The sequence below is a fragment of the Macrobrachium rosenbergii genome, chromosome 27 (genome assembly GCF_040412425.1).
Source record: "Macrobrachium rosenbergii isolate ZJJX-2024 chromosome 27, ASM4041242v1, whole genome shotgun sequence".
In the NCBI taxonomy this organism is placed as follows: domain Eukaryota; kingdom Metazoa; phylum Arthropoda; class Malacostraca; order Decapoda; family Palaemonidae; genus Macrobrachium; species Macrobrachium rosenbergii.
The window spans coordinates 21969191-21994416 of NC_089767.1; the positions used below are offsets into that span (position 1 = coordinate 21969191).

General features: G+C 39.1%; 1 protein-coding gene across 1 annotated transcript; it reads right to left on the reverse strand.

Annotated features, from left to right (window-relative positions):
- LOC136853481 (uncharacterized) lies at positions 1-25129 on the reverse strand. The gene is made up of 6 exons (XM_067129090.1): positions 24991-25129; positions 5772-5942; positions 3977-4124; positions 3257-3378; positions 2739-2844; positions 1-1189 (listed from the first exon to the last, which is right to left on the reverse strand). Exons 2-6 carry the CDS (start codon positions 5910-5912, stop codon positions 1026-1028), a joined length of 681 nt encoding a protein of 226 aa, XP_066985191.1. The 5' UTR covers positions 5913-5942; positions 24991-25129; the 3' UTR covers positions 1-1025.
- Between the last annotated feature and the right edge of the window lie 97 nt (positions 25130-25226).

Genomic DNA, 25226 nt, shown 5'->3' on the forward strand with positions numbered 1-25226 from the left:
TCGTGCGCTTTCGAGAAGCTGAACCTTCTGTAATTCTTTAATTTTTATGTACAATCAGTATTGTAAGCAATTGTTTTAAATATGCTAATTATTAACATGATTACTATAAAAAAAATCCAAGAATAACGCAAAGGTGACAACTTACATTTGCCATTACGTTCAAGGGACGATGTTATTTTAGAACGGGTACAAAATCGTAATGGTAGGAGCACCAGTCATGATGAAAAACAGTGGTACAGTGACTGGTACCAAAATAAAAAGACTGGTACCAAGGTGACTCTTGTTTTATGTTGAAACTGTCTCCACTTCAATATACTGTAGATCAAATGCCCAGACCTTGGCAGGGATACAAAAAATGAAACATATGGCTAATAAATATGATACTGATGATAGTGGGGAACATAATTTACGCTGCCAGTGCACAGACCAGACTACACTACATTCCCAAGAAACGTATGTCATTTATTCTTAATTAGGTACTTTATCAGAAACAAGCTAAACATAAACATACATAAATCCTGTTAAACTATGGCGAATAAGTTGTCGTACAGATTAAACGAACGAGATACATCACCGCCTGCGGTAGGCTAGCACTGCACGCACATTACTGCATGGTATGACAGAACAAATCAATACTAAGATTGTGTATAATAAAAAAAAATACTCCTTGTAACAGGTGAATACTACACTTGAATGAATCCATAAAACCCACCAATTGTGTGAATAAGATATTGCTGGATGTAGCCTACAAAATAGTACATGTGTTTGATGTTGATCGGCGATATGAGATTTAATAAACATATTCTACCATTTGTTATAAGTGACTACAAAAATTCAAAGCTGCCAAAGGCAACGGAACGAATAGTATTGAAGTACTTTCCGTATCCCATTTACAGATTCCTGTATATCACTCTTTGGTATGATTTTAACTTCACGGTATTGAAATGGAAAATTCTCTTTTTTCCAATGACAAGATTCTTCACTATATTCAGCCATGCCAAGCGAAATAGCGTCGAACATTATATTCAATCCCAATAGATAACCTTTTCACATATATAGCCGTAAGTGTTAGGGATGTTACAGCCAACATCTACCCAACCCAGATTCCAGCCGTGCATAAACATGCAGTTCTGCACCGTGCCTCCGTTAGGTTCGCCTGTATTCCAGCTGAAGTACGGAAGTGGAGTACCTGAGTGGGAGAGAAAAAACTGAAGTCAGTGTGTGGCAAACAATCCCCTACTGCTGAGCCTGAGAGTCAATCGTTTATTTAGTCCAAACAGAAATCGGTTCGATTCAAGCGCATTTGCTGGTGATTGGGATGATTAGTCAAATGAAAATCGAAATGAATATTTGAAAACCCATTGCACTGTCACGCATGCTGGGATTGCTTTGTTGAATTACAGATCACCTGATCAAATTTTCAGAGCTAAAGACCACTGATTGTAATTCTTATTCAATGCTGTCCTTTGAAAAGTTGTTCTTTTGTACATAATACCCAACTGTTTACATTTTTTTTTATCTCACCATAATAAATGAAACCTTACACTCATGGTGGCCAGTTATCTCTTACATGCGCCTCTTTTCCCTCTACAATAAAGAAAGGCGTCAAGTTACATATGACAAGTGCTTCTTCCATGACCTGGATTCGAACGCTGTTCCTTTTAGGTTAAGGAACGAGGATGATACATTATCCATCCTGCTATCAAGAGAGGCATTTTATTCTCTCATGCTGTTCTTCATTGGAGCGGTGAGTAGTGCTCTCGGCTAGCACGCTGTTGGCCCAGCGTTCGACTCTCCGAACGAAAAATTAGAGGAATTTATTTCTGGTGATGGAAATTCATTTCTCGTCGGATTCCACAATAAGCTGTAGGTCCCGTTGCTACGTAGCCAGTTGTTTCTTAGCCACGTAAAATAAATCTGATCCTTCGGACCAGCCCTAGGAGAGCTGTTAATCAGCTCAGTGGTCTGGTTAAACTAAGATATACTTTTTTTCTTGTACGTCATTCCCAAAGTAAAGCATAAAAAGTCAAGTGTGAATAAATGACCAAATCATCATAAATATCCATTTGTAATAAACTCAGTTCTCTGCTATGAGGGCGGAGATGGGTTGATTTCGTTCTTAAGTGCAGAACCTGAATTCAACGCGAGAATGCACAGTATCGTCGAAATGCACTTAAATATCTCTTAATGGCAGGGTGGATAATGTTATTGTCACCCTAGGCGTTGCCACAAAAGGCGTGGGTTCGAATTCAGGTCAGGGTAAGATCCCTTATCGTGCATAATTCTTTTTGGGCAAAGGCAAAGAGTTCTAAATTATTAAGCTTTTTGTGACTATATCTATATATTTGTATTTATACATATATATATACATATGTATATGTATATGTATATATATATAATAAATATATATAAATATATATAAATATATATATATATATATATATATATATATATATATATATATATATATATATATATATATATATATATATATATATATATATAATTAGTCTCTACAATAGTACTCTGGAAAATATAGTGTAGGAAAATAAAATGCGACTTAGCTCTGTGCTGAAAAACTTCTTACACGATTCTATAATGCCAGCTGCAACAGAAAGAGGAAATACGAAAACAGACCTGGGCAGGAGATTTTTCGGGACCTGCCGTGTAAGCATGCGACGAGTGAAGGCTTGCTTCGTGAGCGGGTTAAATCAGTTACAGTAGATAAAAACTCGTACCTGTGCCCATTGCCACCCAATTGCCTTCTGATGGCGCGTCCGTGCCGTTAATCCATATATCAGCTCCTCCGGCCAAGGATGCCAGCCTAGAGTTTTCCACAGCATCCTGTAGGATAAATGAAGGGTAACGCATTAGACCGCTGACACTAGAATTTTTGAAGAAAAACTTGGGCAAGAATTTTATCAGAATAATACAAGATCCTAAATATAAAATTCAATTAATGCCACACTATCTGCAGTAACATTTACAGTTGAATTTTGTTTCGCAAACACAACTTTAATTGACTGTTCACTGAGAACATTTTTCAACTAATGAGTATAATCAAGTAACCACTACGTCTATCTAATTCTGCATTTTCTACAATCACGATAGCAACCTCAGAGATGATTGAGACGCGCGATTGACACACACACACACACACACACACACACACACACACACATACACATATATATATATATATATATATATATATATATATATATATATATATATATATATATATATATAATCTTACCAAAGGCAGGGCTAAATAGGCTCCATCATTAAAACACGAGGTGAAGGAAGCTGCCTGAATCACTGGCGTAGGGAAAAAACGATATGCTTTTCTGCCAAATCGAGAATATTCGTCTAAGTCTCCTGCAAGAGGAAGAGAGAGGAATGAGAGGAATAGGACACAATGTCATGGGCAACTGAAAAATGAACAATGCTTATTCATGGAAGAATACAGGGAGGCAAGAGTCCAAGAAGCTTGTGGATGGTCGAACGGATAAGTAAATGCTGGGATGAAATGGGCTCTGAATGTTTTCAGTAATTTACTTATCTGTGGGACTTGTTGACTGGATATTTCTGAAGTTTAATCTGGGTAAATTGAACGGTAAAGTACTGTACTTTAATATAAATACATACATACATACAAACAAATATACTTATATACATACATACACGCATATATACAACATACATACATACATACATATCCATATATATATTAATATATATATATACATATCTATAAATATAAATATATATATATATATATATATATATATATATATATATATATATATATATATATATATATATATATATATAGATAGAGAGAGAGAGAGAGAGAGAGAGAGAGAGAGAGAGAGAGAGAAATCACAAAGACAAAAAAGGCTAAGCTGTCAAAAATGATAATATTGATGTCATCTGACACAAAGACTTATACTGAAAACAGTACATTAGCGCTTACTTCCACAGTACATATGACGAGGACCTGCAACTGCGTTGGCCTTAGCTAAGGTCATGTGTAAGTTGAAGAGTCCACAGCCTTGCTCGGGTCCGTTGTAACAAAATCCCAGGCAATTATAGCGCATGAGGCAGACTGCAGCGCAGATCCTCTGTTTAGAGAGAAGTCGTTACCTAGAATTAATATTTCAAGCTGGAAAGCATCAACATTTGATCTATTCGTGGTGAGACAAACCTCAAATTATCTGCCTCTGACAGGAAGCGTGAATTCTTGCAAGAACTTCTAATGGCGGATATCTTCTGTTAGGCACTGCACGAATTATCATCTGCCTACCCTTGGGGGCCGTTCAAAAATTACTTAACGCCTTAGGGGGTGAGGGAGGGTATTTTGAAGTGTTATGAGTGTGACAGTGGAGGGGAGGGGGCGTGCAGCCATAAGTTTCATAACATTTTCAGATTTTTTTCCTTTGTTTCTTCTGAAAAGATGTGAATGTTGAAAGACAAAAGAGAGATAGTAAGGATTCAGCAATAGACTTTTATTATATTTCAGTAATATTGAGAATATGGTATTTTTTTTTTTTTTTTTTTTTTTTTGCATAATTACATGTTTAAAAAATATCACAAATTCAACCCTTGTTTGTACGGCAACATTTGCTACTATATGTATGACATGACATAGAATAATATCACAAACTCATCCCTTTTCTGATCTCCGACATTCTCTACTTTATGCATAAATATGATTTAGAAAAATATCACAAATTAAATGAATCCTCTTCTAAACACGGTCTAAGAGAGCATTTTCATTTGAAATTTATATGTGATTCTTTAATATCATAACATAAAAGTATTCAGAAAAACCTAAAGGTAATAATTTCCAGGTATTAGGCTAGACTTTAATGTATTATTGCATTAAAAAAGGGAAAATATACTAATTCGGGGAGGGGGCGGGGTCACTAGCTGATGCTACATAATTTTATAGGGGGGTGGGGGTCGGGTCTGGACATGTGTTATGAGGCGTGACAAGGAGGAGAGTGGTGGTCAAAAATTACCAAAAATAAAAGTGTTAAGTAATTTTTGAACGGCCCCTTGCCCGTGGAGCTATTTTCGTCATTATAATCATGCTCGAGTGGTACAAGAGAAAAATATTGGCATACAAGCTAATCAGTTTTTTCAAATCACATAAAAGATAATGATAACGACCAATTCTTCATTATCATTGATAGCACAAACTGGAAATAACTGGGTTCATATACAGCAGACATATATCTTACAACAGAAATCTAAAGACCCACATTAGGGATAGAGCATATTTCGCATTTTGTTTTGTTTATCGCAGATATTTAACGGCTTTGGGAAAGGTCTTTTTTATCATCATATTCAAAGGATATTAAACTGAACAGGTGACATTTGCTGAGACTCACTTGCGTTTCTGGTACTCCAGGTTGAGGCAATGGCGGACTGGGTCTAAAAATTGTGGTTACCAGTTCACAAAAGGGGGCCACTCCAACCTCAGCCACACAATATATATATATATATATATATATATATATATATATATATATATATATATATATATATATATATATATATAATCTTACATTAAGAAATCTTACATTAAGAATTTGTTAAGTAATGAAATTTTCCATGGTCTTATGTGTAAGGGGCCCACTTGCCATTGGGTGAGCTGGCAACCTGGCCAGTCCGCCACTGGGTTGAGAGAATTCGAATGACACATCACTGAAACGTCAGTGCAGTTTGCAGAGGAATGTGGAACATGAATGCGTATGACCACTAACCTCACTTGCCGTGTTGACTTCCTCAACAATGTTACTAGTCGGACACAATGCAGTTCCACATTTTTCAAAATGCATATGTGGTGCTTTGATACTTCTCGTGGACAAAGCTAAAACTGTGAACACCCAGGTGATCTTCATCATTAAATACCAGATCGTTTCTGTGACACATTCCTGTCAATGAGAAGAACAAAATTTAACTTAAATGAGCCATTCTGCTGTTGCTAAGAATGCCATGTGGATACCTAAAAATATGCCGCTTGTTATTTTGCTTAATTTCCAAAGGCTAAGAGGCTCCTGAGGTACGCATTCGAAGATCATGAAGTGCTTCTCCAAAGTTAAACATGAGTATTCACTAGGCATCTCGTTATGGGTCTGGGTAGCTACAACTGGATATAATTTTTAATCAAAACTGAAAAGCAAAAAGTCTACGTTTTGAGCTGTTTCGCCTGGCTCACAGTCTTCCTATAAGTGCGATTGCTAAACAGTAAGTGGAATGAAAAAAGAAAAATTGAGAGTAACGATATGAGAAATTTTTATAAGCAAACTTATCTTGTTGGAAATACAAGTAGAATACACTAACATCAGTTGACAGAAGGGAGACATTATCTAGTGATTTAGATTTACTTTAGCGAACTGAATGTAAGATCTTGAACTGTAAAAAGGCACCAGGAGTGACTGGAAGACCTGCTGGATTCTGCATTATCTTGGTTAAATCATTGAAAGAAAGGGTTTCTAAGGGTATGAGAAAAATAAATGAGAATGCAATAATTACAGTTGCCTAGTACTGCTGGGTAGTCTATTTTGGTGTATGAAATTATGTTGAGTGAGAAGAGGCTACAGTACGTATGAAGAATAAGGCTTAATAAAAAAAATATATATATGCATTACAAAAATAACTGAAAGAGTAGAGGGAAAAGTCTTTCAAGTGCATGGATGAACCTAAACAAAGCACATAAAGGAACTGACAACAGCAATGAAAAGTATGGTGGAAATGGTCCTTTCAAAAGATGGATTCAAAAGTATGAAGACAGGAAGGTGGAATGTTTTGCTTAAGTATCGTTTGAGACAATTGTTTACGTTCCACTTTTTTTAATACTTAAATAAATGTAACATTCACAGAGGGTTAAGGTGTATGCGTATATAAATATGTATGTATATATACATATGTATATATATGTGTGCGTAATAATAATATATATATATATATATATATATATATATATATATATATATATATATATATATATATATATATATATACACACACACACACACACACACACACACACACACATATATATATATATATATATATATATATATATATATATATATATGTATATATATATATATATATATATATATATATATATATATATATATATATATATATATATATATATATATACATACACATCTGTTAGCTCGGTCCAGCCTGGGATGTGGGAGTGGGGTGGGGGGCCGTTGCAACGAATGAAGCAAGTGGATTGCTAGCCTTTTAATTATGATTTTTTCTTGCGAGTCACTGAACAATGTGACTTTACAGTCCCCTCATCTCGTAAATCATCTGTGAACAGATTTCGTGTAGGCCTATTCTAATTATAATGATTTGCTTACAGTTGTACCGTTTGACTCTAGTATCAAGAAAGTATTGCCAACGTCATGGAACTGTTGAATTAGGAGAATGGACTAGACCTATGCTTGTGCTAATTGAGTGATAGTGGCAATAGTCATGATGACAAAGGAAAGCAGGCAGGGGAGGATACTGTGATATTGAATAACGTCAACTTTTTTTACCTATTTCCTTTACCCGTCACGCTGTTGCACTTATTCCCTGGAAAGATCCTTCCTCACGAAGATGTTGAGAAACAGAGTAAAATGTTCTCCATACGCCAGATATTCTGTTAGAATATTTTCAGACTATATTCTTGCACAGCAACAGCATGCCACTCCCATTGCAAACCCCATAAATAAAACAATGTCACGTCTGCATATTCCGATTGTTTGTCCTAGAAAGCTTGTAACTTTTTCTGAATAAATATCTCCACTAGAGTGACTAGATACCATCCAGTCTGAATGAAGTCGTGTTAGTAATCACACGTCTTAAATGGTATAAGGCATTGTCTCAGTTCCTTTCTCTCAAAGTGAATCAGGAATGTAGCAGGTACACCCACTTAATAATGTCTTTGCTTTTGGAAAAGCGAGACTGTTGAATGAGAATGGCAAGCGAGTAACTGATCAGCTGATTGCTATAATAGCCTTGCTCCATCCCCCTCCGACATCCCATGCACCATCTTGCTCGCTCGTCTATGAGTACAGTATTATTAACGACGAACGGTCCACCTCACCGACAAATGAAGCCTTAAAATTCATACCTTTATAGAACATTTTCTGCTCAGAATTACTTTTTCTTTCATTTCCCAAAATAATTGCATAAACTTGTGTTAAACCTTTTACATACATATATATATATATATATATATATATATATATATATATATATATATATATATATATATATATATATATATATATATATATATATATATATATATATATATATATATATATATATATATATATATATATATATATGTATATATATATATGTATATAATATATATATACATATATATATCTACATATATACATGTATATATGTACGTATGTATGTATGTGTATATATACATGTACAGATAGAGCTAGATAAATAGATGTACAGTATTTATAAATAAATTGCCAAGTGAAGGAAGTCACCCCAAGATAACGGAAAGGCCTAGTGCAAAGTGCACAGTACACGCTCAGGACTGTGAGTCCTGTTGAAGGAAATTCTATAGTTACTTGGGAGGCAAGTATGAAACGGCAAGGTTGTCTTTTTGTTCTGCCTTTTCCGGCACAAGTTTTTTGAAAGTTAAGCAATAAATGTAACTATGATAAGGTAAAACGATGGGGAATGAGACACATGGGTGGCAGAATTTTCACTTTTCACTCGATATTTAATTGGAAAAATAAAAAAAAAATTAAACCTTTAAGAAAACCTTTCAAAAGATTGAAGCTTCATTAACAAAGTGAGCTATAGGAAACTGCCATACGAACTAAAATAAGCATGTGAAGTCTTCGTAAAATAGGTGTTGAAGGTAATTTTGAATCCAATGTGGCGTCCTCCCAAATACTGGTGCAAAATGAATGGCGATTGGACACTTTCCAGAGCTCATTTAACGGTGTACTGAACACTAATTGCGCATATACCTGTTGTTTATAGATATTGCTCAAGCTAGTTGTAATCAGCACGATAAAACAACATTTTGTTGCCTATACTAGCGAAAATATGAGACAGAATTCCCGGTTGAACTGAAATACATTTTTACCTTTAATCCATGGTTTTATCCTTACTGACATCACAACAGTGCTTATTTGATTGTAATTATGCACATTTTATTCTTAATTCACTCACAATACCACTTAAAATACGTGAGAATGTTTGTTTACAGTACTTTACTCCATCAAAGTAGCGAAACTGTGGCGGGAACAATTTTCCAGCCTTATTGTACATCTGGCTGCCATAAACATCCGAGAGCGGACGACGCATTAGTGAATTGTTTACAATAGAAATGTAGTATTTTGTTGTTATTAATTTCCATTTATTTAAGTCCGTATTACTATGTATACTTCTCAGACATGTAATGTGTACATAATAAATGCTACCACTCTGGTAAAAATGCTAGAAGGTTGAGTATGACAATTTATCTACAATTGGTACGAGAGTTAAGATGCCATGACGTCAAAATACAAGACTGAAATAAAGGTTTTAAATCCAAAATTATTACTTAAAACACCATTATATTTGACAAAACTTACACTGTGTATGTGATATATATATATATATATATATATATATATATATATATATATATATATATATATATTACACTGTATGTAATATATATTATTAAATAAAAAAAATATATAGGAAAACGCGAAAAATAGCTACATCGTAATGTTCACAGCAAAAGTGTTGAAATTTGTCTCAGGAATCTGGTTTGTTCCAAGAACGAATATTTTCAAATGAATTTTAACCTTATTCCGGTGTTTAGCTACCTAATTATTTAAATATTGTCTAGCGCTCTGACGTCCAGAAAATTCGCTAGAGTTCCCCGTCCAAGCCCCATAGGCGCCAGCGTTTACCACTGACGTCAAGGAAACGGTGTCAGCGTCTATGGGCACTAATATTTTGCAGATTTAAAGCAGGAAATGGGCACATTGTTTACGCAAGTGACTCGGCAAGTATCGAGATGGCGTCAACCGTCCACTTTTAAAGTGTTTTAAGTAAAAGTTTCAAGAGCGTCATGGCCTGTAAGTTAGCACCGCGCACGGCTAAATCTTAACGAACCTCTGTTTAATCGGAAATATGCCATCATTTCGTAGTTTAGGAGAAAACTGTTACTTTGATAGGAACGTAGAGGTCTCGTGTTTTTTAACAAAAAGCCACCACCTTTCGAGGGGAGAGGCATTCTTGAAAAGAGGTATACATTAGACCAAGAAACTGAATGCCTTGGTAAAAGTCTAGATGATAAGAACTAATTCTATTACCCAAAGATTTTTCTTGAAAAACAAATATCAACAGACTTACACATCGCTTGAATTAATCACAAACTAAAGCTAAATTCAAATGTTTTCCAGCTAAGTTAGCTGTATCAAGTCTTCTAAATTCAAATAACAGTCACATTTTGGCTATAAGCTTCACTTTCTTAGTAAGTTAGCCAAGTTATACAAATACTTTCAAACTTCAGATTTCTTCATTACCAGAGTCATTAATTTAAAAAGAGCAAATATGCAATCCATGCTAAGCACGCAAGAAACTTACAAAGACAGTCGCTTGGAACCAACGAAGATCCTTAGTAAACGGCGGTCGGCGAGAGACTGCTCAGGCGAGCCACGAGCAGTGTCCCCTCAGTTATTTAGTCATCAGTTGAGATAAAAAACAAAACAATACTCGTGTCAGCTGCGGCACAAAGACAGGATAAACCATCATGCTACTAATATACAGAGCAGCAGAAGGCACTTGCTTTACGACGCACGTTTGAAAACTAGTCTTTTTTTCTCTCTCATTTTTTTGTCAGGTCAGATGTTATTAAGGAAAAGAAATGGTTGTTCTTATTCTTCTACAAAAAACGGTAAATACATCAAGAAAGCAAGAGATTAAGTGTAACAAGTAATTGTACTGGCCGGTAAACATTTTATTACTGCAGTTTACTTGTGCGTATGAACTCGTAAACAAGTAAATAACGCGCCGAAGTTTCTTCGGCGCAATCGAGTTTTCTGTACAGCGTATAATCAAGGCCACCGAAAATAGATCCATCTTCCGGTGGTCTCGGTATAATGCTGTATGAGCCACGGCCCATGAAACTTTAACACGGTCCGGTGGTGGCATGTCCTATATCGTTGCCAGACACACGATTGTGGCTAACTTTAACCTTAAATAAAATAAAAACTACTGAAGCTAGAGGGCTGCAATTTGGTATGTTTGATGATTGGAGGGTGGATGATCAATATACCAACATGCAGCCCTCTAGCCACAGTAGTTTTTAAGATCTGAGGGCGGACAGAATACGTGCGGACGGACAGACAAATGGTAATCTCAATAGTTTTCTTTACAGAAAACTAAAAATGATGATAGGCATGGATTTTCTTATCAGTGGATGTATATAACTTTTTGTGAATTATCTCTAAACACTTGATTGATACCAGTGACCACGGAAAAGAATTATGATCATTCTCTGGCACATAAAATAATAAAATAAAGAATACCATTAGGCAAACAGTGATATGCAACACTGACTAATGTTTTCGTTAACAGATTTGTTCCTTTTCCACCTTAGTACTGTGTTGCGTTTCTGAAGGAAGCAACATACCATTAGAAACAGGAAAAGAATCATTTGGTATGAAGACACATTACTGAGTGTTTAGTAAGTGCCTCGCCCAAATACGAGACTTGTCGTTATTCTCATAAACAAACGAATCAGCTGAATTCTTCGTTTGGTCTTCCGGCCTTTCTTACGTTGCCGTGTAATACTTCAAGAGAAACGTCAAAAAAATATCATTGCACCATATAGGCATGTATGTAAATATATATTTTTGTGTGAGTGTGTCTTGTATTTTTGGAAACCACAATGCCTTCTTAACCTTTCGACTTCATCGCACTTTTTGGATACGCTGGTCAATACCAGCCATGGGTGCAAGGGAGCACTGAGTGAAGAAGTTTTCACCTCCCATGAAAGGATTCGAACCAACTCACGTGAGGAGACATTAACACAAAACATGGTGCTTTAGTGTATCGAATCCTTCCATGAGAGGTGAAAGCGTCTTGATTTAATCCTCACTTGGATTCAAGGCTCGTGGTGACCAGCGTATCTGGAAGAGTCCGAGGAAGTTGAAAGGTTATGAGCTCATTGTTGGTACTAAATGCACATAAATTTAGTAAATTTCTATGTATTCAATATAAATTCAGTAAAAGTGCCCAGTATATATATATATATATATATATATATATATATATATATATATATATATATATATATATATATATATATATGCAGTATATATGTGTATATAATAATGTATATACACACACACACACACACACACACACATATATATATATATATATATATATATATATATATATATATATATATATATATATATATATATATATATATATATATATATATATACTTCAGCCACCAATTGAAATTTTATTGCCAGCTTTGCGTGATTGGAATTATAAACTTGTCGGGAAAAAAAGTCAAATGGATATTGTAGACCTATGCTAGGCCTCTACCGGCTATCAGTTGGCAACGACGCTGATGATTCAGTAAAATGTATTATCACTGTAGTACTGTGCCTGATCATTATCATCATGATCATCATCATCACCATTATCATCATCATCATCATCGCCCCTGGCGCCACGTGACCCAAAGGGCTGCTGCGAAATTCTAACAATAGGTTCTTTTTTCAGATATAAGGACAGATTGGCCCCGCTTTTGTCTTCCAACATTGTATATAAATAAGCTATACATGTCCCAAGTGTGAATGGGGAACTTACGTTGGGTGCACAAAGCGGTTGCTACAGGTCCGAATCCGTTGTCACCAGGAAGTCAGTTTCAGAACTGGATGCAACTCCAGATCCGAAGCCTCCAACATATGTAATCATGCGTTGCACTGCAAAACCAACATCAATTTTGCAGATTTTACCACTTGAGAGTCCATCATGATTAAAACTACCATCCGCTCTTAAACACCCAGATAGCCTCCACACAGCTATTCATAGCATAACAAGTTGTTTGTTTATATTTTGGTCTGTACCTAATTTCACTTACCATCTTTGTTTTTTAGATATTTTAATTTCTCTTTCAACTCAGTTTAGGTAGGTCATGTCCATCTTTATAGTGATTTCTAAATTATTTTATTTTTTGTGTTTTTTTTATAAGATTTTAAGTTATATTTTATTGTAAATTACAGCCTTGAAGATGCAATGAGATATTGCGAAACGCCGTCGGCAAAATAAACTGTTGTTTTTATATACATGCTGCCTTTTCCTGGATGCCCCCTTGATAGCTAATATATATATATATATATATATATATATATATATATATATATATATATATATATATATATATATATATATATATATATATATATATATATGTATATATATATATGGTATTTCTAAGTAAGAGCTCTGCACGTACAATTACCTTGAAAATTGATTTTTCTATACTTTTAGTGTTCCTGATGAAGGAGGTGGTGTTGTTTATTGTCGGTGAATTATTATTAACCTCATATATACCCAACAGAGTTGGGGACCCTTTGGGAATGTGGGGTTTTGGAAACGTTGGGAGATAGACTGGACTGCCATGTTGTTGTTATGGAATGGTTTCGCTCATGCACAAGTCATCAGGGAGCCATATGTTTAAGAAGGGATTGGCTAAGGAAACCTATTGTAAAAGGAGCTATACTAACCTAACGTACCCTAACCTAACTTAACCTCCGGCCCCCGGAGAAGGAAGCTCTACTTTTTACCAAAAGCTCCCCCTATAACAATGCGCATGCATGATAGCATCCCAGGATGGTCAGAGTACAACTTCTCGGGTAAATTACTAGTTGATTACAGTCGAACGACAAAAAATAACTGTAAATTCTTGATAAGCAACAAAATATTATAGGAAAATCAATTTCCAAAGTAATACCCAATGTGGAGCTGTTGTTTAGTTCTATCAAAGGATATATATATATATATATATATATATATATATATATATATATATATATATATATATATATATATATTATGATTAGCAAGAATTCGCTAGCAAATTGCCTCCTCCCCCTCCTTTGTTGTTGTTGGTTGTTCATTTACTGCCAGCCGGCGATCGATAGACCATCTGTCTATCGACTTAAAAACAAAGGGTTAAAAGATTAAAGGCGCTCCCATTTTTGATAAAGATCTTTCCTTCGAGGCAAAAAGTAATCTGGCTTGGGTGTTTCTCCTACAGGCCAAAACCTCCCCTGCGGGCAGCAGAGGTGCAATGAGTCAAAGCATCTGTGTTGGGCGCACCCCTGCCCCATAGGAGGATAAAGGCAAAAGCCCACGAGGTCTCGACACACACGCGGGCTGGAAGATATGGAGGAACTTGTGAAGACGTCCTCAACACCTGGCCCCATCGATGCCCTTGCATCCCTAACCACGTGGCCCTTTCAAAAGTATACTTCTCCTCGTGCCCTTCGACCGTATTCCTCGAGCCCACACGCCATTGCTTGGAGTTTCGAGGAGTCCCCATCGCCTTGCCCCCTTTACGGAAGCCCTTGCATCTCACCACGTGGAAGAAACTCGCCCTCGGAAATCGCAAGTCACCCACGGACTGCCTTCTACGCCCCGGAAAATCTGTTAAGGTAAAGTGCCCTGGAAGAGCCCCATTTCAGTCACGCTTTTGTCTCGAAATATTTGCTTAAAGAGAAAGCCAGAAATCACCCTTGTCTAATGTCCGTGTGACGCTTTGCATCGGCAGTATTAAGTCTTTATTACTCCTTTGGCACCCTCAGTGCAGCTTCAATTCATCACTCTTTGTCTATTTCATTACTGGCGTATAATGTGCATATCTCTCATTTCAGAGGGACCCTTCGTGGAAGCTTCTTGGACTGTGTCTGGAATTCCTCAGTTTCATTCAATCTACTGAGTTCCTCTTTCCCGTACTAATGTCATTTATGTAAATACACTCCTTTAAATGTGCCCACGTGTTTTACGTAATATTTCCCTCAGTAACAAGAGCCCTATGCTCATATGAAATTCTCCTTTGTTTTCTCCTTTTTTACGTTTTCCATTACCCACGAAGTCAGAATCACAAGGCTAAATTAACTTAAATTGTTGCTACCTGTCTCACAGAGCATATTTCAAACTAAAACCACGGAAAAACGTAAAAATGGCGACCTGGCCATAGATCTCGTTTTGCAGTTGCAGTTCCCCTAGCGTTGCTTTATTGCATTTGCAACTTGCCAGATCAGCTATTAGCAAAGCTAAGCTGGGTACGAGACAATTACGAACCTTTTGTGTAAAACCAGCACACAGATCCAGAAAATTCCACGTAAGTAATGTGTTAATCTTAGCAAAACCTTTTTACAATCGTGATTGTTCCTAGAATTAGAAATAGGGACGCATGTAATCACTTAGAGAAAAGAAGCGCCGTATTAGATTCGTTAATGCATGCCTTTCAGGATAGGTAGTTAGGTAACCAGTGCTAACCATCCTTTGCTTCGAGGAATAGTGCGAAATTCCTCTGTGTTAAAATCCTTGCCATATTCTTGCTTCGAGGAATAGTGCGAAAGAAATTCCTCTGTGATAACTTTTACTTCGCATTTCGAATTAGCGAACTGTTATTTAGGCGCGAATAAAATTCCCACGTGGGACACGACGAAGTCAGCTTGCATTGCTGAAAATTCTCTCGGTGTAGTTAGTATTCGAGTAGGTGTTAGGAAAGCGAAATTTAAACCCCGCTTATAGGGAAAATTACTAGGCCGTTGTACTGTTATCCTCTCAGACGACAGGGAAATTCCCCGGAATCCCAGACGGTATATAAATATACGGGTTCATTCACCCAGAATCTAAAAATACCTCCGGTGTTGGCCAAACGACCTGCACCCCCACCCCGCCCATGCCAGCGTGTGTAGCATTTTTTTCTTTTTCCCCATTCATTTCCCAGCATACATTTTTCTTTGGGTTTCCCGTTAGTAATTTCTAAGTCCTAAGGGACGAATCGTAATTCAAGTCCTAAGTGACTCTAAAATTCTACGTCGCACGTGGCGAGAATTCCTCCAAATTCCACAAATTCCAAGTCCTAAGTGACTCCTAAAATTCTACGTCGCACGTGGCGAGAATTTCTCCAAATTTCAGTCCTCAGAGACTCCTAAAATTCTACGTCGCACGTGGCGAGAATTTCTCCAAATTCCAGTCCTCAGAGACTCCTAAAATTCTACGTCGCACGTGGCGAGAATTTCTCCAAATTTCAGTCCTCAGAGACTCCTAAAATTCTACGTCGCACGTGGCGAGAATTTCTCCAAATTCCAGTCCTCAGAGACTCCTAAAATTCTACGTCGTGCGTGGCGAGAATTTCGCCAAATTCAGTCCTAGAGACTCCTAAAATTCTCGTCACGTGGCGAGAATTTCTCCAAACCCCAGTCCTCAGAGACTCATACAAAAATTCTACGTCTCACGTGGCGAGAATTTCTCATTCCTGCGGGAACCCAAAATTAAGTCCTTTTGAGACATTATACAGTGTAGTTCACACACATCTAAGCCCTTACGGGACTGATCATTCTAGTTCGTTAGAACAACTCCTTAACTTCACGCTACAGCCGGCCAAGTCCGAGCGTGACAAAATCCAACTACGTCTTCCGAGACGCATCCAATTTTAACAAAAAGTCTCCTCAGACTTACTAATCAACTGTCTTATTCGGACAGATCCATTCTCCTGCAGTCTGAACAATTGAGTGTTTCAGATTCCTGCAATTGAGTCTTTTCAGACAACCTGAGTCTTCTCAGACATATCATATACCCATTATTTCAAGATGGCTAATACCAGAGCCCAACAAAACGAGGATTTCAAATTCTACATGTCCGCTGGGAAGGACATGGGACTATCGGGCCAGATCTGAGAGCATGGGTTCAAGAGCGAGTGGGCGATGCCAAGGCGGAGAGCAAGAGAACGTGAAGAGAGAGAGAGAACGAGTTGCCCAAGAGCAACGAGAGGCCAAAGAACGTGAGGAGAGAGAGAGAGAACGAACCGCTCAAGAGCAGGAGAAGGATAAAGAACGTGCAGAGAGAGAGAGAGGGAACGAATTGCCCAAGAACAACGAGAGGAGAGAGAACGATCGCTCAAGAACAACGGGAGGAAAAAGAACGTGCAGAGAGGGAGAGAGAACGTGAGGAGAGAGAGAGAGAACGCGCCCATGAGCTCCAGGTGCTAGAACGACAGCACGCCACCCCCCCCTGCCGCGGGAATGAGTGCCCTCAGCCAAGCTCACTCGTTCATGCCAAAATGGACCGATTTCGAACCCGAAGTATGGCTTGAAAGGGCCGAACGAGTCCTGGAGTGCTGCGATCTCTCCCCGCGGAACTCTCCCTTGTTCTCACTAAATTCCTGGGCGGAAAGGCCCTCGTTGCCTACCACGCCCTTCCCGCAGACGATCGGGAAACTGGGAAGCCGTCGCCAAGCAGTTCTGGCGTGCGAGATTACCTGAGCGGTGGAGGAGACGTTGGAGAGAGCAGCCCAGAGAAGCAGGCCAGACTTGGTCCGATTGGGCGTACCATTCGAGCGGGCGTTGACAAAATGGCTCGATTCGAAGGAGCCACTAACACCGCCGAGGTACTCGAGCGGTTTAAATTCGAGCATTTCCTGCGCTCGCCCCTCCTGCCCTCGCCACTCATATAGTGGAAAAAGCCCCAGCAACACTCACCGAGTGTTGCCGAATAGCAGATATGTGGGAAACTCACCACCCTCAAGAAGGATCCATGGGGCGGAAAATAAATCCCCGTCCCTCCTCGGAGGTTCAAATTCCCACAAAAATGGGAACTCGGGCAAGCCCCTAACTTGCCATTATTGCAAGAAAACGGGCATTCCTCCGAACAGTGCCGGAACAAGAAACCGGCTCCTCTCTCCCGGAAAACGGACAAATAACTCGCCTGCGCCCTCCACAGGGCAGCGCGGAAAGATTTCAGCCAGACCTTTTGCACGGCGTGCAAGGTCTATGGCCATTCTCCGCATGGGCAAAATGCCCACGCAATAATAAATCAACTACTCCCACCGTCGCCTTTGGCCGTCACAGATCCCCAGTCATTAGGCCCTCCGCCCGGCGGGCCTGTATACGTGGCCCCTCCACGAGGTAGCGAGCCCGCGCGCCGAGTCACTGCTTTCGAGGACTCGGCGCGCAAATCTCCTCATCCGAAGGGGACAGAGTTCCCCACGGAGCTATCGTCAATAGACGAAAACTCGTCACGATCGAGGGAATAAATCAATTTAAAATGATACTCCCTACGGTCCAATTGAGAGTCACAAGACCTCACCAATCCAAAATTTGCAATCTTGCAGTAGCAAGCCATCTCCCGGAGGCTATGACGTCATCCTGGGACAGGACTTTCAGTCCCCACCGAAATCACGACAATCTAGGGGTCCACATTCCCCGAATCATTCCTGCGGGCGCGAGTAATCCTCCCCGCTTCCCTCAGTCAAGACTGGCGCCCCTGGGTACCAGGAGGACGTGCAGTCCCCACCAGTGCCACCTGAGTACGATGTACAGTGGCCCCCTCGATCGGTTCCCGATCCAATTCCAGTGCCCGGCCATGCCTCAGTGCTAGTGCCAGGGCCCCAATCAAATCTCCCTTCAGGAGATGCCAAATTCCTGCCGGTGCCACTTGCATGCCCCGAGCAGGGCCAAGCTTCGTCCGTCCTGACCGACGAGCCCAAGAAACCTCTGATAGCGCCTGACTCTGCCCTAGTGCCAGCGCCAGAGCGCTCGCCGATCTCCATTCACGGGGATCCAACTCAGGACCCCCTCTCTTCCCCGGCCTGGCACCGCTACTGCGTCGGTCAGAGAGACGGTTCCTCCCGACCACCGCGAAGCTCACCTGCAGGTGCGGCCTCGCAACCGTGCCTGAGCTGGTCAACGTTACCTGCGAGCCGCTCACGCCACCCCCGACCGCCTCCTCTCTGCCTCAGCCCGTCGCCGACGCAATTGCAAGTCAGGATTCTGCCATATCTCACTTGGCCGATGAACTACAAGAGCCGCGACGGATCATGGTAGAACCCGCCGACGAACACTCCTGCGTCAGCTGTCGATCAGCAGGCCCAGGTGGTACTCCGTGCGCCCTCCGGTCGCGGGCCCTCCGCTTCCCGGCCGAGGACGACTGTCCCATTAAGAAGGACTCGAGGCGAAATTACCACGGGCGTGGGACATTCCAGGTAATTTACAAAGAGCTCTAGAGCTCCCATGGCACCTGTGCCGCCATTTCATTTTTCGAAGGTCTTGGCACCCCTAATCCAGAAGGGGATGTCAGACCCTCCTCTATCTTCTTCCGTTCCTCAGGAACTGCTATCTCTTACCATCCTCTACTAATCTTCCCTTAAATATCCCCACAAGAGGCAATTAAATACGGGATACCATTCCCCACACAATGTATAAATCATTAAGAATAACAGAGTGAGAAGTGGCACGCCCTTGCGCCCATACCTTGGCACCGGGCGTGCGTGTCAGCCCCTCCTGAAGGAGTCGCGCCCTTCGGTGCACTTTCTCGCCCTGGGACTGAAGGGATAGTCCGGGCCGTAATTTATAGGCGAAAGACGATAAACTCCGCGCCTAACACAATAAAACCCTCACTCTTTTTCCCTTAGTTCTTCTGCCAATATCATTTACTTTCTTTTAGTCATTTATTTATCTTTAATTTTAATGAATCGCGAGTCATAAACTCTTGCCCTTGTGATTTAAATGCCCCTTTGTAAGCTCTGAGGGACGTGTCCCGCCTTTCATATGCGGTCAAGTTTCATTAAAACGTCTTGGTAATTTTCCTTTTGTTATTATTATCCCTTTTCCCCTTCCATTCCTTCCAAGATCGCTGTTTGTCCTACCCCACATCTTTTGTCTGCTCGCCCGTCATAACATTGAGTAGGCAGTGGACGATAAAATTAGCGTGAGTTTAAGGTTAGCGAATTAAAACCTCGCGAATACTCTCGCCCGCATACGGCTGTCAAAATCCGTGTGGGGCCGGCTAAAGCAAAGTACGTTAAAACGAAGATAAATTATCAATGCGAATATGTATAGTTATTACAGTATCGCGTAAAAGGGGATGTCATTTACGAAAATAAACGCTGTTTTTCATTTACACAGCCTCTTCAAGGCAGATTGTACTAACCGCATGCATTTGATCTAAAATTAAGTAACCGTGTATTTTAATTCTTGAACAATAACCTTTCTTTTCATTTGCTGGCCATAGCCTCATAAACGTGGTCCTATAATTCACAATTGTTCGAGTCACTTTATAAAGTTACCAGTGGGTAACCAAATCTAAAGTAATTATTCTTTTGCAAGTGTTTAAATCACTTTGCGTTCTGTTAACGAAAATTGTCCCAATGTGTTATTAGAAGTAACGTCACAGCTTCATAAAACCCTTAGGAGTAAAGTTCATTGCAAGGCAGAATGTAGAGTAACGTAAAGCATTTGCCGCTCATTCTTGAATATCGATGTACACACCCGAAGGAGGTATGTACATCATCTTGTATGGGGAGGTATTATGATTAGCAAGAATTCGCTAGCAAATTGCCTCCCCTCCCCCCCCTCCTTTGTTGTTGTTGGTTGTTCATTTACTGCCAGCCGGCCGATCGATAGACCATCTGTCTATCGACTTAAAAACAAGGGTTAAAAGATTAAAGGCGCTCCCATTTTTGATAAAGATCTTTCCTTCGAGGCAAAAGTAATCTGGCTTGGGTGTTTCTCCTACAGGCCAAAACCTCCCCTGCGGGCAGCAGGTGCAATGAGTCAAAGCATCTGTGTTGGGCGCACCCTGCCCCATAGGAGGATAAAGGCAAAAGCCCACGAGGTCTCGACACACACGCGGGCTGGAAGATATGGAGTGAACTTGTGAAGACGTCCTCAACACCTGGCCCCATCGATGCCCTTGCATCCTAACCACGTGGCCCTTTCAAAAGTATACTTCTCCTCGTGCCCTTCGACCGTATTCCTCGAGCCCACACGCCATTGCTTGGAGTTTCGAGGAGTCCCCATCGCCTTGCCCCTTTACGGAAGCCCTTGCATCTCACCACGTGGAAGAAACTCGCCCTCGGAAATCGCAAGTCACCCACGGACTGCCTTCTACGCGCCCTCGGAAAATCTGCTAAGGTAAAGTGCCCTGGAAGAGCCCCATTTCAGTCACGCTTTTGTCTCGAAATATTTGCTTAAAGAGAAAGCCAGAAATCACCCTTGTCTAATGTCCGTGTGACGCTTGCATCGGCAGTATTAAGTCTTTATTACTCCTTTGGCACCCTCAGTGCAGCTTCGAATTCATCACTCTTTGTCTATTTCATTACTGGCGTATAATGTGCATATCTCTCATTTCAGAGGGACCCTTCGTGGAAGCTTCTCGGACTGTGTCTGGAATTCCTCAGTTTCATTCAATCTACTGAGTTCCTCTTTCCCGTACTAATGTCATTTATGTAAATACACTCCTTTAAATGTGCCCACGTGTTTTACGTAATATTTCCCTCAGTAACAAGAGCCCTATGCTCATATGAAATTCTCCTTTGTTTTCTCTTTTTTTTTTACGTTTTCCCGTACCCACGAAGTCAGAATCACAAGGCTAAATTAACTTAAATTGTTGCTACCTGTCTCACAGAGCATATTTCAAACTAAAACCACGGAAAAACGTAAAAATATATATATATATATATATATATATATATATATATATATATATATATATATATATATATGTACATATATATATATATATATATATATATATATATGATTTAAATTATTACCTATACCAATAAAAATATGCAACAATTCATACAGAAAAAGCAAAAAGCCAATAAATCCAAACAAATCATCCAGGACCTACTGTTTATGTTCATGTACGTAGCTTTCGTGCAGGTAGGGCGTGTCTGTGAAGTGCTCTGTGTAAAAGTGCCTGACTTGCACAGTGTTCAAAGTAAATACGAAGAAGAGGAAGGAAAAGGAGAAAATAAATATTGTAGAAACTAAATCAAGTAAAGGAAAGATCAAACTCTCATACAAACATTATCTCATATTTATCGAAGCAGCGCGTAAAGATGGAACACTAAATAAAGTACTGGAGAAGGATGCGCCAACCCAAATCGAGAGAGAGAGTCAGCAACCTGCAGACATAGCTCTGGGGAAGTTGATGATGAAGGAACTTTCTGTGAAATGTGTGACGCATGGTTCCACTATGAATGTTCAGGTATCGAGGTCAGATACACACCCATACTTCGGAGTGACAACATACTGTACATCTGTAATAATTGCAAGAGACCTGAACAAAGAACACACAAAAAACTCATTGAAGATGAACCTGAAGAAATAAAGGAAAACACAGAGATATTAACAAATTTGATTCAGGATTCGGCTCAGAAAACAAGTGACATAATGATCAACATAGACGAAATCCAAAACAAAATTGACAATGTTGATAAAGATGTAAAGACCATAACAAACATGGACAAAACTTATGCTGAATCACTAAAGACAAAAAAAGTGCTTCTGATCAAATCTACAAAGTAAGTATACCTTAGTTTTACCAGACCACTGAGCTGATTAACAGCTCTCCTAGGGCTGGCCAAGGATTAGACTTATTTTACGTGGCTAAGAACCAATTGGTTACTTAGCAACGGGACCTACAACTTATTGTGGAATCCGAACCACATTATAGCGAAAATGAATTTCTATCACCAGAAATAAATTCCTCTAACTCTTCATCAGCCGGCGGCGGGAATTGAACTCCGGCCCATCGAATGACGGTCTGAAGCTCAACCGACTCGGCCAACAAAGTGCCTGATCAAATCTACAAACGAAGAGAGCACAGCAGCAAATGAAAAGAGACAAATCACGAGTAAAATAACGGCTCCAGTTGAACAGGTTAACACAGCAAGAGATGGACACTTATTTGTAAGATTTCCAGACAGGAAAAACTTAGAAAAGGCAAAAATGGAGATTCAGGAAATCAGCAATAGCCTATATCAGTAAATGAGAAGGGTAAACTTAGATAGAAAAAAAAATACATGCCATATCAGTGCTATAAATGTCAGGAATTTGGTTATAGCGCAACAAATTGTAGAAATGACCAAGCTTGCCCTAGATGTGGTGAAAATCACAAATCAAATGAATATGCTAGCAGCAGCTTCAAGTGTGTAAAGAATGGCCATAGTGATACTAAACATAAAACATACGATGGATATAAGTGCACAATATATAAAGAGTATGTGTCCAAGGTGAAAAATAATACGGACCATGGCTTTGACTAATAATCTTCTATCCAATTTAATAAACATACAGTCCGTAGGAAATAAAACTAACCCTCTAAGAGAAACAAGCCAGGAGTGCAGGTGTAATTTGAGGAATACCTTGACAAGCGACCAGTTACTGTATGTGTAAGCTGTTTTACATTCTATAGCAAAATTATATTGGCGTCAAGCTACAATGATAAATGTCCAGAAGTAACAAGGAGAATAATAGTTAAGGAAAATGCCAAATGGTTTAGCAGTGAATTACGTGAAGCTAAGAAAAATAAAAGAAAAATGGAAGATCTATGGAAAAGATCGAAAGAATCAAGAAGTAATGAAAATTGGCCACTGTATAAAACAGCTAGAGATCATTACAACGACTTGATTATGAAAACCAAGAGAATATATCACAATAAAATGTTTAGTGTAGAGAAAAATCCTCCCAAAAATCCATGACCATTTAGCCGGAATATTGGAACTCAAGAAAGAAAAAGTTCTATCTGATGTAAGTAGTGACTACAAAAACCTGGCCGATTGCTTTGTGAACTACTTTGAAGAAAAAATTGAAAGAATCTGTCATAGTTTAGATAAGGAGATACCTCCTGATTTCCCGGTGATCGCAGTGAGAAATAGTAAATTCATTAAGTTTAAAGAAATGAACATGAATGACTTTGAAAAAAGGATGAGAAAAGTAACAAACGCATGTTGTGAAGATGACCCGTTTCCCACAAGCGATATAAAAGAGGCAAAAAACTCTGATCAGTTGCGGAGCTATATTTTGATATTGCCAACATGAGTCTAGCACAGGCATCTTTCCCAAATAATGAAAAGCTTGCTTGTATAAAGCCGGCCCATAAAGGAAAAGGTGATAAAGAAAATCTAAGCTTCTATAGACCAATATCGAATCTATCGTACTTATCGAAACATAGAAACGGAAGTTCACAAACAACATGGACACTTGAAACAACTCAACATTATACAGCATACAGAAGAAACCACTCAACAGAGACTATATTGTGTACAATTATAAATGATATGGTAGAAATTATAGCAAATGGAAAATGTGGCATCCTAGTTATGCTTGACCTAAGTGCAGCATTCGGCAGAGTTGACCACAGTCTACTGCTTGAAGACCTGAGAGCAGTAGGCATCGAAGATGACGTACACAAATAGAACAAAAACTAGTTAGCAAATAGGAAGGTTACAGTGGTTATATCAATGTGAAATCAGAAAAGAAAGGCCTAACAAAAGGAGTGCCCCAAGGCAGCGTTCTGGGTCTACTGCTATTTGGCATTTACACAATTGAATTATCTAGAATTCTAAATAAGCGCAAGGTTAAGTATAAACTGTATGCTAATGATATTCGGTTCTTTTTTCCTGTCGAAACGGTAGAAGACACCATTAATAAAATTTTGATGCAATAATGAAAGATATCAAAAAATGGATGTCGGCGAAGAAATTGAGACTTAATGAAGACAAAACTGAGAGTATGCTATTTGGATCTGACAACGCACTACAAAAATATGAACACTTCAAAAGAATAACTATTGGTTCGTCAACAATAAATATTGTAGCAGCAGTGAGGAACTTAGGAGTATTTATTGACATTGGCTCCCAGTAAAAACCAGAATAGAACATAAAATACTACTTACAATCTTTAAAACATTAAAATATGATGAACCAATATATCTGAGAAACTGCTTAAGCTTCCTTAGGCTATTTGAATCTAGAAACAAATTGCAAGTCAGGCGAGAGAGCACTTGTACACTTCGCACCCAGACTATACAACAAAATACCGCCTGAAGTGAAGAGCATACAAGATGAATACAAATTTAAAAAGGAACTAAAGACTCTTCTAGTCTGCTGGAGCTACAATGCTGACGAGAAA